At 39.9% G+C, this 17606-nt stretch overlaps 1 protein-coding gene across 2 annotated transcripts in view; it reads left to right on the top strand.

Annotated features, from left to right (window-relative positions):
• The window catches only part of RAB27B (RAB27B, member RAS oncogene family), a gene marked incomplete at its 3' end in the record, with an annotated part of 57887 nt that overhangs the window by 30473 nt on the left and 9808 nt on the right, over positions 1–17606 (top strand). Inside the window, exon 2 of one of the 2 annotated variants that reach the window (XM_080919761.1) lies at positions 15988–16159. In XM_080919761.1, the coding sequence (XP_080775887.1) occupies positions 16007–16159 (153 nt within the window). In that variant the 5' untranslated portion in view covers positions 15988–16006. Of the gene's footprint in view, positions 1–15987; positions 16160–17606 lie in introns of those variants that run through there. The other variant, XM_080919762.1, reaches the window with a different exon arrangement.

The raw sequence follows: 17606 nt of genomic DNA, 5'->3' as shown, positions 1-17606 counted from the left end.
CATTGGTCCTGGACATTGAAGTTGGGTCATCAAGCTTGGCAATAAAGACTTTTAGTCACTTTGATATCCTATAGGCCACAAAGGCTTATTTGTTTTCTTTTATTAATTAAAGATTTTATTGCTCTTATTTTACACACACACACACACACACACACACACACACACACACACACACGTGTGTGTGTATGTTTTCTGAATTTTTGTAAGTATACTGTGTGCATTCTTGGTGCCTGCAGTGGCCAGAAAAGGGCCTGATATTGGAGTTGCAAGTGTCCACATGATGCTTGGAACTTTGAACCAAACCCAAGTCCTCTGGAAACGCAGCACATGCTCTTAACCAATGAGCCACCTCTCTAGCTCTGATTGCTTCCAGAACTGTTTTGGAACACTCTTGCACTTAACTACACGTTAGTTCCTGGTTTTGCTTTTCCTGATTTTGATCTTCTCGAAGAAGAATCATGATGTTTATGAGCAGTGGAGAGAATTGAAACATGGCTTTTCAGTTTTGAGAAGAACTAAGCAAAAGTACAACCCGAGGTTCCATTAGAAGGGTCTTCACAGATGTAATTTAAGCATACTGCACTTGGCAGACCCACACCATCATCATCTGAAAGCAAACACTGAGAGTATTAGAATTGGTGAGAGGGAAATTGGGTTTTATCTCAGGCCCAGAACCTTGAGAATATGAGGAGAAACTACTGTTTTCCACACAAAGAGCATTCTAGGGAACTCAGGCACAGAGATATGCTTTCCTTCACAGGAAGTAAAGGTGCAAAGGAACTGCTATGCAAGAAAACTCTCTGCTAAGTGAGGGCTTTCTTACCTGTGGCTGTTTCTTTTTCTTTTCCTACAAAGGTGACAGAGGGTCTTCATTTTCTGTTCTTAGTCCCCAACATTCTTAAGATGAACAGGATGCATTCTTTTCTTGAAAAGCTGACACCATTCTACCATCGATTAGAAAGCCGCGAGCCATGCTCTCTGAAGATCTTTGGGTGTTTTAGGTTATGAAGGCTGAAGAACAGTTCTCAGTAAGGAGGTCTTGGGACCACTGTTTACCTAGTTCATTTTGTTGCAAGAGTTGACTCCAAAAGTTAGGGCCTTGTTCCTTCAAAGGCATTTATGTTTGAAATTTGTGATGCTGGGGACAGGAGAAGATAAAGATGAAGCTAAGAAATATGCTACTAAACCAAAAGAAACAAGACCTTTACCCCAACAGTGGCCTTGCTGCTGTACCGAAAACACTTTAAAACATTTCATGAAGTCTAAGCCAAAACTGTCAGTAGCCAACTTAATGTGGTTGAGCTGAGAATTACACTGTCTTTTTAGAATGCCAGAACCTTGGCAGGCTCTGAATGGGATGGCTTCACTCCAATTAAACTTTATTTATTTATTTATTTAGTTAGTTAGTTAGTTAGTTATTAATAATTATTTACTTTCTATCACAATCACAGCTTCCCCTTTCTCCTCTCCTGCCAGTCCCATTCTCCCCCATCCCATCCCTCCCTCCCTTTAAAAGGCACCAAACAGAAGGTCAGAACCATGTTTCTGAATGTTAATGAGAGTTTACCCCACCAGGAGCAGCTGGTGCTGAAAGGTGACAAAAAATGTATTATAAATGTTTTATATGGGAAGGTGTTAGGTGAGTGTAAGGCTTGCTTTGTGGATTGGATTATTACCAAGAAGTAAAGAATGGTTTCATTAACCCTGTCCTTAGTCAATCAGTACATAGTTGTCTTGAGTCAGAGCTCCATCAGGGCCCTGAGTACCTGAAATAATCTTGTGCTTCCTTAATAGAAGCCAAAGCAACTGTTTGAAATGCAGCTTATGTCTTTTTTTTGGGGGGGGGGTGTTCTACATTACCTTTGTTCTGAGAAATTTGTTGGCCTTATTTTAGGTTCAAATATAAAACAAAATATTAGGTTCATGTTCTAAAATTATTATGGCTTCCAGTTTCTTGGGAAGTCAGGAGTGGAAAGAAATCCAGAATGCCTAATTATCTAGATATGCATTTTACATGCCTCAAACTACAGATTTTAGAACAAAACAATCTTTTGAACAAAGGGCTAAGTGATTCTCCATGTATGTAGAAAATGTCAACAGTAATATTTCTAAACCTTAAGATATGCCCACTAATGCCGGCCTCATATTAGAGCAAAAAAGTCAGCACTTAAATTCTGGATATCCAACTTCATCAACCAAGGCCACCAGAACCCTTCATACATCAAAACCAAGTCTCCCACGCTGAGTTCACCCTATGCCTATTCTCAGCCCAACGTGCTTTGTCTCCTTTCTGTCCTCAAACTCCAGCTCTCATCCCACCCTTTGAGAAAGTATTCAATCTGTTCCCACCTTGTTCCCCGTGAGTGTTCCTCTCCTTTGGATTCTGACCAGTCTCACAGCTCCCAGACAAGGATTCCCCCCGACCCAGAAGTAGAGTGCAGACTCCGTACTTTCCTTTAACCAAAGACCCCAAACTGTGAGGTGTCTTCTCTTCTTCTCTGCTTTAACTCCATTCCCTGAGGATATACTCTCTCTATCCCCAGCACTTGTCACTCACAAAATACTTATGAAATATCAGCTAAAACAATAACCAATAAATACTACCTCCCTGAACCATCCTGGAAATTTATACCTTTCTTAACCATAGAATGTCATGATTTCAGGAGCGTTTCTAAAATTATGCTGGAATGGAAATTCGTAAATTTCCATTTATCTTCTTTTCATAGATACCTGCCTATGAAGCCATAGGTGCTATCTGGTTATATTTTGCATACCACAGAGGTGGTGTTTATGATAGATACTTTGACTAACATGCCATTTTGCAGATAATTAAGCAAATCAGAAGTCTGACATGACTTTCTCGATGTAGCAGCCTGCTGGATAATGATCCCAGTCTTCAACATTAATACACTGACATTTGAAAAGTCAGTCAAGGATTTTATAACCACATAGGATTTTATCTTCCATATAAAGTGAAGGTCCCAGGAAGATTTTGGTCACAATAAACAACTGTTTAAGAGAAATGTTTAAGAAAACTATTGTGTAACATGGTTGTTGTGATTACTAATAACATATTTTATTTTAATTTATTTTATGTGTATGGGTGCTTTCTTTGAGAGTATGTCCATGTACTAGGTGAAAGGGCTTTAGTAGGCCCACGAATGGCAAACATGGCTCTAATAAGGCTAGGTCATGCTAAAACTTTGAGGTTACATCCCCCAAATTAGCCAACAAGGTCTATTCCCTTATTTGGCCACTTCTTCCCAAGGCTGACTACCAAGGTCCAACTATCAAAGTATTGAAGTCTAGCAATCAAAAGCCCCCTTTGTCTCGCCTAATAAATGTGCCCAATAAAATTAAACATCTCCCTGGGGATACTACATTCCAGGTTTCTGAAATGTCCTAGAGATGTAACCACCCACCATTTCCCTTCAGTCTTCCAGCCCTCTCTCCTTTGTTCTCCCTACACCAGCTTCTCCCCTCCACATTCCTTTTCCCATACCCTCTCCCACCCTTATCCCTCCCTCCATTCACCTCCCATGTCTATTTAATTTCCCCTTCCTCATGAGATTCAATTATCCTTCCTTGGGACCTCCTTGGTACTTAGCTTCTTTCAGTCTGCAGATTGTACCATGGGTGTCCTGTACTTTATGGCTAATATCCACTTGTAAGTGAGTATATGCCACCCATGTCCTTTTAGGTCTCCTTTATGTCACTCAAGATGATATCCTCTCATTTCAGTCATTGGCATGCAAATTACATGATGTTTATAAGGGTAACACTAACTGAGACTCCTAGCAATAGGAAATATGGAGCCTGAAGTAGCCAGGCAGGACTCCCAGTGGAGGGATAAGTACACCAACCCAGCACAAAACTTTAGACCCATAATTTATCCTGCCTACAAGATGGAGCAGAGACAGAAGGATTGGGCAGCCAATAACTGACCCAACTTGAGATCCATCCCATGGGTAAGAACCAATCCCTGAGACTATAAATGATACTCTGTTAAGCTTGCAGACAAAAACTTAGCGTACCTGTCCTCTGAGAAGCTTCATCCAGCAACCAATGGAAAGAGATGTATAGTCCCACAGCCAAACATTAGAGGGAGTTTGGATAGTCTAAGGAAAGAGTTTTAGGAAGGACCGAGAAACCCGGAGGAGAAGGGGACTCCACAAGCAAACCAACAGAATCAACTAACCTGGACTCTTGAAAATGCCCAAAGATTGAACCATTAACCATAGAAAGTAAACGAAGTGGAGCTATGCCCCCTTCCTCACATATATGTAGCAATTGTATAGCTTGGTCTTCATGCAGGTCCCCCAACAACTGGAGCAGGGGCTGACCCTGAGTCTGTTGTCTGCCTGTGGATCCTATTCTCCTATCTGGGCTGTCTAGTCTGGCCTCAGTGGAAAAGGATGTTCTGCAGTGACTTGATCTGCAGAATGGGTTGGTACTCAGTGGGGACTTCCCCTCACTTCTCAGACATAAAAGGGAGTGGGGAGGAAAGGAGGGGTCTTGTGAGGAGGTGACTGGGAGGACAGGAGAGGATGCAATCTGGATGTAAAGTGAAGAAATAAATTAATGGAGAAAATTTAAAGTTAAAATGTCAAATGAATAAATAAATAAAATTAAACACCTCATCCTAACACAGGAGTTCCTCTTTTTCCTTTATAAGTTCATTTTCCTATTGGCTGTGTCTGTCTCTACCCTCTCCAGAGGCATCTATCTGCCCTGGACTCTTGGAGGCTCCCAAAGACTGAACTACCAACCAAGGAGCATACAAGGGCTGACCCTATGCCCCATCCCCTGCATATATGAAGCCTCTGGAGCAAATTCCCCTTCTTTCTCTCCCTTGTTTACACCCTCTTCTCCTTCATTCATCCTCATTTCCCTATCTTTGTCTCTTATTCCCTGCCCTTTGTTCATCTGGAGCAAATGAATCCCCTCTGTGCTGAGTCTTGGGTATCTTCTGGTGATACCTGGTCTTTCACTTGCCTGCTGCCCAAGGAGACCAGAAAGGGGCATCGGATCCATTGGACTGGAATTACAGACACTTGTGAGCTTCCATGTGGGTAATAGAAACTAAAACTGGGTTCGAGAAAGAGCACCCAGTGTTCTTAACCATTGAGCCGTCCCTCCAGCTCCACATCTTTAACAGTTGCTAAAGGTGAATTTTAAACATTCTTATTAGAAAGATAATTTTATGAGTTGATACATAGTTAATTAGCTCCATGTAGTCATTTTACAATGTGCACATATTTCAAAATGTGTTGCACGTAATAATTCCTTAAAAATTTTGTCAACTTAAAAATAAAACACGTAGTACTGACTTCAGAAGACCCTGGAGAAGCACTCAGCTAGTATTTATGAAGCCTGAGTTCAATTCTCAGCAAGAAATAACTGCTTAAAAGCAAAAAACATGTTTAATTTGAAGCTGCATTTTTATATTTCCTATGTAACGATATTCCAAAAGTAGAAGTTTCACTTTACAATATAAATTTAATATCTTTTCATTTATCAGATGACTCAGCAACGAAGAAAGACGGGTTATCTGGTTCATAGTGGGCACCATTTTCTTACCAGGATGCAGATTTATTTGCTCAACGGAGGCCATGTCACCCTGGGCACAAAGGATTTCTTTAAAAACATAGGAGATCTACTAAGCAGGGAACCAATTTTCTGGTCTGTAACTGACTCAAGGGGGCACTGGCTCCCTACATACTTACAGCTGTTTCTACAATGATTAATCCTCTCCCAATATCTTTGATATTTTCTCAGTTTCAAAAGAACTATAATGGGAGAAATTCTTTGTAAATTCTGAGGAATTTACTCCTTTTTATTTTATTTTTATTGACTCTAACAGAAGTTCTAATTTAAAGAACCCAGTAGAGCTTTTCTTTCCTACTTTTTCTTAAAATATGACTTCTTTAGAGTAAATGAGTCATGCAGCCCATTAACCAGGCAAGCAGAAAAGCTTCCTAGGTCTAATATGCTAAATGTTCCAAAAGTCCTGGAATCTTGGTTTGTTAAATTGAGAGCTTTATGAGACGTCTTCTGTGCATATATTTTTGAATGAGTAGTTTATACGGTTTCAAGAGATTGCCAAGGAAAAGAAGCTTAGGCTATCAGAGAGCAAACCCTGCACAGCTGGGCTCCATGTTAAGGAGTGGGAACAATAGTTCTCTAGAAGAAGTCATCAGCCATTGCTTATGGCCAAGATCAGGGATCATTAACAACCAGAGGAAACTGTTTCAAACCCTAACAGGATCAAGTTAGATAAACAGACTCCTTTCTTTTCACTGGATTGTCTACAGTGGGTCCGGTGCCTGAAGGAATCATGGGTTGTCAACCTATAAACCTTTATCACATCATCGACATCTGGCTCAAGGTGAATTGCACTGATGAGGAAGGATACACCCATCTTGGCTGCCTTCTGTCTTACCCTAGCCGAGCATTAAATGCTGAGTACCGGAACCTACTTATGGAGCTTCTGGTCAGCCCCTCAAGGCTTGGATATTTGAATCTGTGAATTCCCCAGAGGATACGGGCAATCAGACTCACTATGAACATACAAGCACCTCGATGCTCAGTTTGCTTTCTAGTGTTACTTGATGATGCTCAGATACCAACCCACCACCTCTGTCTCAGACTCTCAGTGTCCTGACTTCTGCATTTGTTCACACAGTGGACTGCTTGTGAAGGTTCTGCCAAATAAGAACTAGTTTATGAAATGGAAGCATGTTGGCTTGTGATCATCATATAGAGAGTAGATATTCTGCAGAAAATGTACATTGGGTTTAATCCGATACTTTTCTTTGATTATACATGAAAATTACTGGCAAATTATTGTGTTGCAAGCAAAGATTCATTAATTTAACTAGTTAAAACATTTCTTGAAAAATACAATAATATTTACTCTATTAGAAACCTTTTGTGTTTCTAATAAATGGTTTTATTGAGATATATACAATAGAATAAATCTTTGAGGGCATTTAGTGCAATGGCTTTAGTATCTTCATCAAGTTCCAATGTCACTTTCTAAATCTGAGACATTGTCACAGAAGTCCATACTCAATATTCACCATTCATTACTTTTTCTTCACTTAGCTCCTGATAAACTGTCTCTATGCATTTACCTTTTCAATGTCTTTTATATAAATGCAATTGTAAACTATGTGGCCTTTTACTGCTGGCTTCTTTCACGTAATATTTTCAAGCCATATGGACGATGATGGCATGCGTTCATACTGCCATTGCTTTTTCTGGCTAAATAGGATTCCACTGTGGACATGCCTATGCACATATACAACAGGTGACCATTTGGTTTATGTCCAATTTGGAATTATTTAGAATAATTATGCCATGATTATGCATTTCTGTATACCTAAGTTTTTATTTCCCTTAAGTATACAACTAAAAATAGATGCAGAGTCATGTACTATGTCTATTCTCAGCCTTTCAAGGAAGTACTAAACTGATTTCCAGTGTGTATGAGCACTTTCATTTAACCCAGAAATAATGCAGACTCCCTCTGCATTTTCACTGGCCATGTTTGCCCACGCTCCTGGTACATTAGCCTTGGGGATGTGAATCCATCACTGAGGTTAAGATCTCTCTTATGATCGTGATCTTCCTGTCTTTTTATGTCATCTTTGAAGAAATATATGTGCAAGTCATGACCCTATTTAAGAATCTTGCTTTCATTTTAATTGTTTGGTTGCAAAGTTGTAAATATGTAGAAAGATTTTGTGTCTGGGGAGGGTGGAAGGGAGAAGGAGGAGAATTCCTTCCTCATATATGATTTGCAAAGATTTTTCTTCCATCTGGGTGATGTGCTTTCATTTCCATTGTATCTTTTGAAACAAAAGAATATTTTTTTACCTATTTCTTGTTTATTATGAATAATTCTGGTGTCATATCTAAGTAGTAATGGTGGCTCTTTATACTTCAAATAATTTAATCAATTAATTAAATTAATTTTTAATTAAAAATTCTGTTACAGTTGTACCCAACTGCTTGGGTTTTAGTTAATTCCAGATCTGATTACGTTGACAACCAAGAATAGCCATTACACAGTGACTGTGATGGAATTTAGTAGATATTGAAGAAGTCATGTTAACTGCAAGTTCATAATCTACTCAAATTAACTAAATGAAAAAGACCAGTAAATTTTAAGCTAAAAATGCAGCAATAAGGGTCCAACATCCCTGGTTGCCTTTAATTTTTATATAAAGCTGTGTTACAGCTCTAAGGGGAAAGACTTCCCCAATGGGGTGTTGTAGTTCTGAGGAAGGAGGTTTCCTCAATGAAGGTATCACAGCTCCATTCTGAGGGGGCAGGATTCCTCAGGGCGAGTGTTACTGCTCTGAAGGGAAAGGGTTCCTGGCAGTTGAGAACCAAGAATTACCATAAAATCACACTGTAGAACAAACCTCACACAAGAGATTCATTGGGGTACACACACACAGACACACACACACACACACACACACACACACACACACACATGCATGCATGCATGCAAGCAACAGTGACTGCCTCTGCTTGGGCCAAGAGCAGCAGGCACCTGAGCGGGAGATAGGCTTATAGGAGGTTTGTTGGGAGTAGGCATTTTCCAGGGCGAGCATTAGTGAGAATTCAGTCCAAGTCTAGGGAGTAGTGAGATTTCATACTCAGGGAGTGGTGGGTTCAGGCAGGGATTGGTGGGTTTGGGCAAGTTTCTTTGTTTTGTTTTTGTTTTACACCCAGAACTGGGTTTAGATATGTCATCCTAGAAGACCTACTATGCAATAAAATTTTTCCTGGGAAAATGCAATATACGGCTCTATTCACCCAGATAGGACACTTACAACAGAGGAATGCACAGATCCCACAAAAGTCCAACTTGGTGAGCCACTAAGTCTTAATAGGGGTGAGGGGTTACTTACAGGGGCAGAAATGAATCAAAGACAACTTCCTCACCAAGACGCGCCTTAACACATGACATTTCACCACGCTGGGAACCTGGAGCATACTATACAGTCTATAGGAGGCTCAACAGATTGGAGACTGTCCTTTACAGTTACCTCAGATTGTCTTAGCCTCATCTGGACAGTTTGGTCTCAGAGACTTGCTGGTAACTCAGCCTCACTCCATCTCAGAGGGACTCTAAACTTTTACTGTTTCCCCTGGCAGCCAACTGAACCTGGTCAATTTCAGGGACTTCCTGAAGCTCTGTTAAATTCTTTATCTTCCTGCTGAAGGAGCTTCCCTGTAGGAAAGAATGTTTCCATCTCAGAGGAGATTGTCTTGCAATATAACAAAAGTTGCTATCTTAAGTAACAAAAGCAGTAAAAATTCGAATGCTCAGACTTGAGGTGCCTGAGGATGTGTTATTTGGTTTTAGGAAAGTTACATAGCATAAAAATGTCAAGAAAAAAAAAAAAAAAAACACACAGCAGAGGATGGGAGGATAACACAGATAGATAATGTCTTATAGACACTGTATTCTTTAAAATTTCTGGAAGATATCTGTGTCCATATCAGTGTACATCAGAGAGCAAGCCAGAACTTAACCCAATTCTGAATGGGAATTTACATGGTAGAGATGGCGTTTCAAATCACTGGTAAGGAGATGGTTCACTAGTAAGTTAGACTGTGATGGTTTATTTGGATTAAATTCTCGACAGTACTAGAATAGAGTCTACGTGAGTTGGAGGTATAAATGTAAAATGGCAACTGTATGAAGACCACAGGAATACCAGAGAATTCTGATTTAAGCTTGAGGAGGAAGAGTTTTCTGATGACTGGGAACTTGACTTATACACCCTAAGCAACAGCAGGAACAACAATAACAGCAAGTCTTCTGTGTGACATACAGAAGCAGACAGACAATCAACATGCTTTCCAGTCACAAAAGAGAAAAAGATGTTACGATATATCACATCTGCTTTCTGACAGCCTGATTAAATTGGATTTTAAGATAGAGGAAATAAGACCAGCCCTGTATCACGGTTGTAGAAGTTGGGGGACGGTGTATGAGGAACATTATGTCCTGTAGTCCCTCAAATTCCTATGTGTGAAATCTCCTATAACATGGTGTCATAAAGTCGGTGTGTGTGGTCTCAAGACCCGCTCTTTCTGTTGTTATGTCGAGCACCTTGTCTGAAAGCAGCTTAGGAAGAAAAAGCTTTATTTTTATCTTATGCCCAATCGCAGAGGGGAGTCAGGGCAGGGGATGGAAGCTTGAACCTGGAGACAAGAGCTGATGCAGAAACCATTGCTGTCCATGCTTGCTCACCGTGCATACATTCAAATGACACCCAGTACCATGGGACCAGGGATAGCATCTTCCACAGTGCACTGGACCATTCAATATTAAGCATTAATCAAGAAAGTGTTCAACTCATGGGACCACAGTTTGATACAGGTAATTCTTCGAAAACTGTTTTTTCTTCTTGGAAGACTCTAATGTAGTTTGTTTTAAGTTGACAAACCAAACCAACACAATAAATTAATAAAATTAAACCAAACTAAAACAGCACTTTAGAGGAAAAATAGTTTACAGAGTTAAAAAAATGACCTAGAAATAAATTTAATATGTACAAATAATAATAATGTCAATATAAATGTATTCTTGTTAAGCCTCTCTGTTGAAATTTCTAGCCTTTACTACTAGTGCAAACCAAGTTTCGGGGATCAATGAATTATTAGTTGGTAATATTATAACCCTTGATCTCAAAAAAACAGGAAGAAAAACGAACATTTACTTTTTTCAAGTAGACGAATTCACCCCTCTTAGAATAATTTGGTGTAGTTTATTTAAGTTGACAGACACATATTTTTAGTCTGAACCTTTGGCATCAGCTCCCATTCATTAATCCTCAGTAGTTTTAGAGCTGAAGTGAAATTGAATTGTGATAAACCTCTGCAGCAGTAAAACAGTGCTATAGAAATCTACTAAATATATATGTGTATATATGTATATATGTATATATATGTATATATACATATTCATATACATATACATACACACACACGCGCGTGCGCACACACACACACACACACACACACACATATATATATATATATATATATATATATATATATATATATATATATACCTTTTAGAAGAGACTTTGACCTCGAAAGAAAATGTGATCCATTAATTTGTAGACTAAATGCCAACTTGTTGGGCTGTTTATAATTTTACTCTGGCATTCTGGACACTGGTGTTGTTATGGAAATGGATAGTTCAAGGTCAATTATGTAGAACCCCTCTCGGCCTATCATGCAGGCCACAAAGCACAGTCTATGGGTTTCACAAGTCAGCATATTTCTGCTGGAGCCCAACATAGCCAATCAAATACACGCTAGTGAGGAAAAAGTAAACAGCTGTTCGTTTTGGCAGCCTTATTTTGAAATGATCTACACTTGGCAGAAATAATATCATGAAGGCTTTGCTGTTTTCCAATGTCCAAAGCACCTTAAGAGTATTTAATTTTTCTTTATTAACTTAGCGAGTTCACACCACAAGGTCATAGTTTATCAGAGACTGTTATTTGGGGGACTGGCCAGTGATTTTACCCATACACTCCCCTTGAGTCTAGCCACTGTAGAAACACAAGGAGAGCATTGTCAGCAGCGTGAGAACAAGAGGTGCCAGTGAGTACGTGCTAGACGATGGGTTCTCAGAGCTATGCAAACATGCACAGAACATGTGTGTTAGAAGAACAAATAAACGCTCCTCGAGAGGAGACTTTTCTCCAAGCCCCAGCCCATTTAGGACAACCTGGTAAGCTCTATGTGAGCACAAATTATATCTTCAAACTATGCAGTTCTCCAGGGTTTTGTCTTTTCCAAGGTTCTCGGGACAGTTTTTTTTAAGACATAATGCTCAGTTTGAGGAAGATTTATCATGGGGAAGTTTCCTCCTAGAGTGGATGAGAACAAATGCAGAGACACACAGCTGGACAGTGTACAGAGAGGGACCTTGAAGCACTCAGTCCTAAACGGTGCATCTCCACTGGGACTGGGCTCCACAACCCTGCATTGTGAATGGTTTGTGTTCCTGGTGTGGTCTGTCTGTAGGAAAGATAAGTTTCCTTGATGATGGGGGAAGACTACACTTATCTCCCAGTCTGTTTCTAATATAGTACATGCAGGGAAGACATGGTATTTTGTTCAGTTAGAAACTAGTAGTCTCTCCTGAAAGCCCACATCCTCAGAGGAGTGTGCTCACATCTGGACATCGAGGTCCATGTGCACTTACTGCTCCCCCCAGACTCAGCAGAAGCCGTGGGTATGACAATAGTTTACATCTTTCTTCTCCTCTTCCTTCCCCGTTGCTGTCCCATGAGCTGTTCCAGACACAGTACCCAACCCTCTGTGCTTCTCTCTGTCCTCCTGGCCCTGTGACATAGTTGTGACACCGTGAGAAAGTCCAAATATCAGTCTCAGAAACATTATCGGCTTTTGGCTTTTTCTCCTTTTAGACCTGTAGAACCAAAAAAAAAAAAAAAAAAAAAAAGATTATCAATCTTAGAACAGAAATAAGCAATGTTTCTTAAACTTGTCAGCTACTTAATCCTTTCCAGATAAATTTCTATCCCACTTTTTTAGAGAAGAAAATTTTATCCAGGCGTTCTTTCCCTTTCTGTCTCTGTGTTTACCATGACAGAGAAAGAACAGCTACATCAATCATTTTAGGACTCAGAAAATAACGTAGTAATAAAAAGAGAAGTGAACCAAACACATTTTAGTTAGACAGATACACATGCATATAAATAAATGTCAGCAAGAAAGAGCAGATTATTAATGCTTTCAAGAGAAACTTAAACCATGCAAGTCCTATTTTAATAGGTCAAGCAGCTCACTGGCAGCACTAAACTACCCCCCCCCACAGGCCAGACTTTGTATTCATTTTCTGTGGTATCTGTGTCAAATGTCACAGTGTGTCCATCACTGTTCGTTCAGGGAGCAGAGGCAATGTGGGCCACAGAAAAACTATTCCCTGGTAGCCGATACTGCTCACTCTGGATTCGGTGCTGACTTGGAGGCAGCCTTGTTGGCCCAGACAGGTTGTATGCAATGAATAAAGGGCGAATTGGTTGCCAGTCAGGGACATGTTAGGTCATGTACTTGGCAAGTTGTTAATGGGTTCATACTGTAAGTGGGAAGGAAGGTCTCATGCAGCGGTTCCCTGGTTCTCACCTAGTCTGGAATCTTGCTGAGCTGTAAGATTGCATGTGAGTTCATCTTTCTCTAAGTCTCACTGAACATCATCATAGCTCATAAACACGACTACTTTGGATTCCAAGCACCACAATCATTCCACTCATTTATCACTCATATTCTGCTCTGGACATTTATGCTATATTCTCCTCGTGGGTGTTTTATTTTAAGTTCTTTTTTTTTTTCTAGAAACAGAATCTTTTCTATCCCAGGCTGGTCTCAAACTCACTCCATAGCCTAAGATGGTCTTGAACTTCCAATCCTTCTAAATTGAGCTCCCAGTGCTAAGCTTGTGAGCCTGCACCACCACACCCTATTCTATGCAGGGCTTGAGGTTGAACCCAGACTTTCGTTCATCTAAGGCAAGCATTTGACCAAGGGAGCTGCATCCCCAGCTCTCCTTGAACTCATGCTCACCTACTAAGTAGATGCAGGCTTCGCTAGAAACTAGATCTTTGTGGGGCTTCACCTTCATGCTCAGCACCCCTACTCTGATGGACTTCCCTGGATTTGTTAGAGACTTAGTCTCTCTTATGATTGCCAGCAATAGAGTAAAGAAGGGACCTGGAAGAAAATCAGATTGTACCAACACACCCTTTAGAGTAGCATCAACCTTTTTGGTTTTCCAAAGAACCATAACACGTTCCAGTATTACCTTCTATTTAGGGAGCCAGTAGCCCAGTTTGTTTCCTCGGTGGCAGTACTGATATTAGAATAAATTTAGGTCCTCCCTTTCCCAGAGAAAATTAGCAGTCTGATAGTAAACTGATACTCCCAGAGAAGATAGAGAGGTGGTAAGGCAGGCCTCCAGTAGACAGCATCATTCTATTTGGGCACCACTGTGGCTCAATGACCGGGTGCAGCAACAGACTCAATTATAGACCTCTGGTAAAATATTTAGAGTCAGCCAGTGTAGGACTAGATATATGTAGGCAGTCACTTACGGCAGACATGTTTAAGAGGAACCCTGAATCCATGGTTATCTGGGGCTTCTCAGTGAGGAAGTCTAGCTGCTGGGAGCTGTACATGCTTCCTAAGATGTGATCATACTTCGTCTAGATGGCGTAAAAAAGAAAACAGACTTTTACAATCAGCAAGACTTTACCCTGAGAGTTCTACGCTATGACAAAGGTAAATTACTAGGGAGGAAAAATTTAAGGGCAACAATATGAGTTGTTTTATCTCAAAATTTTTTTGATTAAAAAAAAACACATATTAACAACCAATTTCATCCTATTTAGCAAAAGCAATATAGTTAAAATTTGAGCAATTAGTTCTATTTAAATATATAAATCTCCAAAGCAATTTCATTTTTATTCATTATTATTTGATAAGTAATTAATTATTTGATACGTAGCTCATTATCTTCATTAACTTTTTTACCCAAGGACATAATGTCTTTTATCTTGAGCCACTATCCAAAATGACACAGTAACATCATTTTGGATTAAGTTTATTTACACATAAATCATGTGTATTCTCTTCTCAGTTGTTCAGTAGTGGGGGGATGGAACCCAGTTTCTCCCACATGCATGCATGTGTTGTGCTACTGAACTGCATTCCTATTTCTTTTCTTACTTTGTGACATGATCAGGTGGAGTTACTCAGAAGGAAACACTGCCTCGGCCTCCCAAACAGGATTTGTAGACCTGTGCCATCAGGCTATTTTCATATTTGAAGACAATTACCAGAGTATTTTAGTTCATGTTATAGGCTGTTATTGAAATGTAATTTTAACCATTGCAGAATAGGCTGTCTCAAATAATAAAATGTCTCCTGCATGTTCATAGATAGGAAAATATGTTTTTGTCACATATAAGCCAGTTTTCCATGTTAACAAAGTCTTTGTGGGCCTCCATCTTTGTTCTAGGATGGGGGGGGGGGCATACATTTCTATGATGGATGAATCAGAGAGTTGTGGCAAATCTCAGATTGTTGTGTGAACTTCCCCAGCAATAGAAGATGATGTTATTCAGATGAGTGTGCTGTTCGCCTTGGAATGACAGCTGCAGATGCATTTGCACTGGCTTTGGCTTGGTCCATAATCACAGTCAGCATAGACACAGAGAAGGGGGGCTACTGCCCTGAAATAATAAGGTGCCCATGCAGATAGGAGGCATATTACTGGAATGGCCAAAACTACCCCTTACAATAGTTCCTCTTCTCTGTGACACAGACATTGAGAGGCCTGGAATTTGCTACTGTGTAGCTCAGCACAGACTCATGTGGAAAGAGCCTGCTGGTTTCAGGAGGGAAGAGATCTAATAATATCTACGGCAGCATTTCAAATCAGTGTTTCCAAAGGGCCTCGTACACAGTTGATAAATTCTTAATACCAAAAAGGAAGATTTTGTGTGAACATGACTGGCACTTCCTTCATTATTAAATGCAAAAGTCTCCAACCTGATCGTTCTGCATGCAATTGAGATCACTCTGTACCTTTCCTGCCTCACTTCCCAGAGGGATTTCTGTGCTTGAACACCCCCCTCCCCCGCCTACCAGCATACCTCTCATCCTACTGAGCCTTGGCTTCTTAACTTCTTTTACTGTAGTGCCAATGTCCAGGTTGCAAATGCTTGATATGACATGACATTATTTAAAGTAACAACATGACAGGCAGACCCTCATGCACAAAGCTGCTTTGGCCAAGTTATTTCAGCATTTTGGCAAAATGGAGGCTTTTGATGTTGATGCCATTAATTAGATGTATGTTATATTCTGGACGCAGGCAGAGGGAATCAACCTTAACCATATCATACCTGTTCTTCTATGCAGACCCGCCAAGACCATCACTATGACTGATGGAGACTATGATTACCTGATTAAACTCCTGGCCCTGGGAGACTCGGGAGTGGGGAAGACAACATTTCTGTACAGATACACAGACAATAAATTCAATCCCAAATTCATCACTACAGTAGGAATAGATTTTCGGGAAAAACGTGTGGTAAGTTTTTAAGTACACTATTAACCTTACTAATTAGTCTTTTACACAAAATAAGAATTGACAAGCTATGTTGATTGCATTTTAAAACGTCTGGCTTTCCTATTAACCATATGAAACTCATAACCTCAGAGTGTTCCTTCTTACTTTTTCAACTAACTACCAATAACCTTTTGATAGAAAAATATTGAGTGACACATCTCCTGTCTTCAAAAAGTACACAAGGAATCACAATGATTATTTTTTAACTTGTGGATTATGTGTTTTCTAAGATTTCTTAAGGAATCTCTCAGATTTTGACTTATTAAAGTACTAGATGCATTAACTCATTGGTCCAAAGTAAATTCTTTAGACGTTGAAGGGCCCACTTCTGTTCTCCTAACAAAGAAGTTAAAAGTATGATTGGCAAATAGCTGGAGCATGAGATTTGTATGTTCTTGCTGCCTTTTTATTTCTGTGTAGCCTCAGCCATCAATCACCGGCTTGTTAGGAACAGAATGTGAGAGCCATCCGTGCTCTTTTCCATGATAAGGGAGCTTGAGTGAGAATCACAACACCACTTCCTCCTCCTATGCTAGACACTAATGACAGCAGGAAGTATATTGTGACATGTGAGGCGTGTAGCATAGGCACATAAGTGTAGCCAGATTTCCTGCCACCCATGGTATTATTGACTGCCAAGATGGCTGTGCCTTCCAGTTGATGTCAAAAATCCCACAGGAAATGCTTGGTGGAAAGCCACTGCATGAAAAGTTGAATGCTTTCCTATACCTTATCTGAGAGCCAATGGGTTCTGGGCATCTCTATTTCCAGCACTCCCATGATTCCTCTGACTTCTTTCCTTAGCAGCACCTACCAATCTAGGTACAAATCTTGTTCTAAAACCAAAAAAGGCATCCGTAAAAAAAATTTGCACTAATCTATAAATGTGATCCACAAAGACCCTCAAAAGAAGAGGGTGAAAGACAGAGGTTGAAGTGTCTCAGCTCAACCCATGAAGAAATTCTGTGTATGTTTTCTACCTAAGTCATTTTGAAAGTCAATCCTATGCTAAACACTACACAGGTCCTTGTAAAACAAATTTTGTGTAAAATGTTTTTTTCTGATTTGCAATTTCATTTAAGTCTATCACAGCTATTGAATAAAACAATCGTGGCCTCAATTTGCTGGTAAAATAAAGAATACTCAAAGTTTCAATGAAAAGTTGGTGTTTGAACCTCATGCAGGAGCTCTAAACTGATGCCTGCTGCCTCCATGAGGAAATGACAGAAGGTGTCTAATTTAAGCCTGCAGTATGCCCAAACTGTGTTGAAAATCATATGTGCTTGACATTTAAAAGTGAGATATATGTGATACTTCAGGGTAAAATAAAGCAAATATTTATTCTGCACTATGAACTTTGATTATCGTCATCAACAAAAACATGCTGAGTGAACCCGGAGAACTAGAA

The sequence above is a fragment of the Micromys minutus genome (assembly GCF_963924665.1).
Source record: "Micromys minutus genome assembly, chromosome: 8".
NCBI lineage: Eukaryota > Metazoa > Chordata > Mammalia > Rodentia > Muridae > Micromys > Micromys minutus.
Note: the sequence above shows the minus strand (reverse complement) of the source record. Positions and strands in the feature narration are given on the sequence as shown.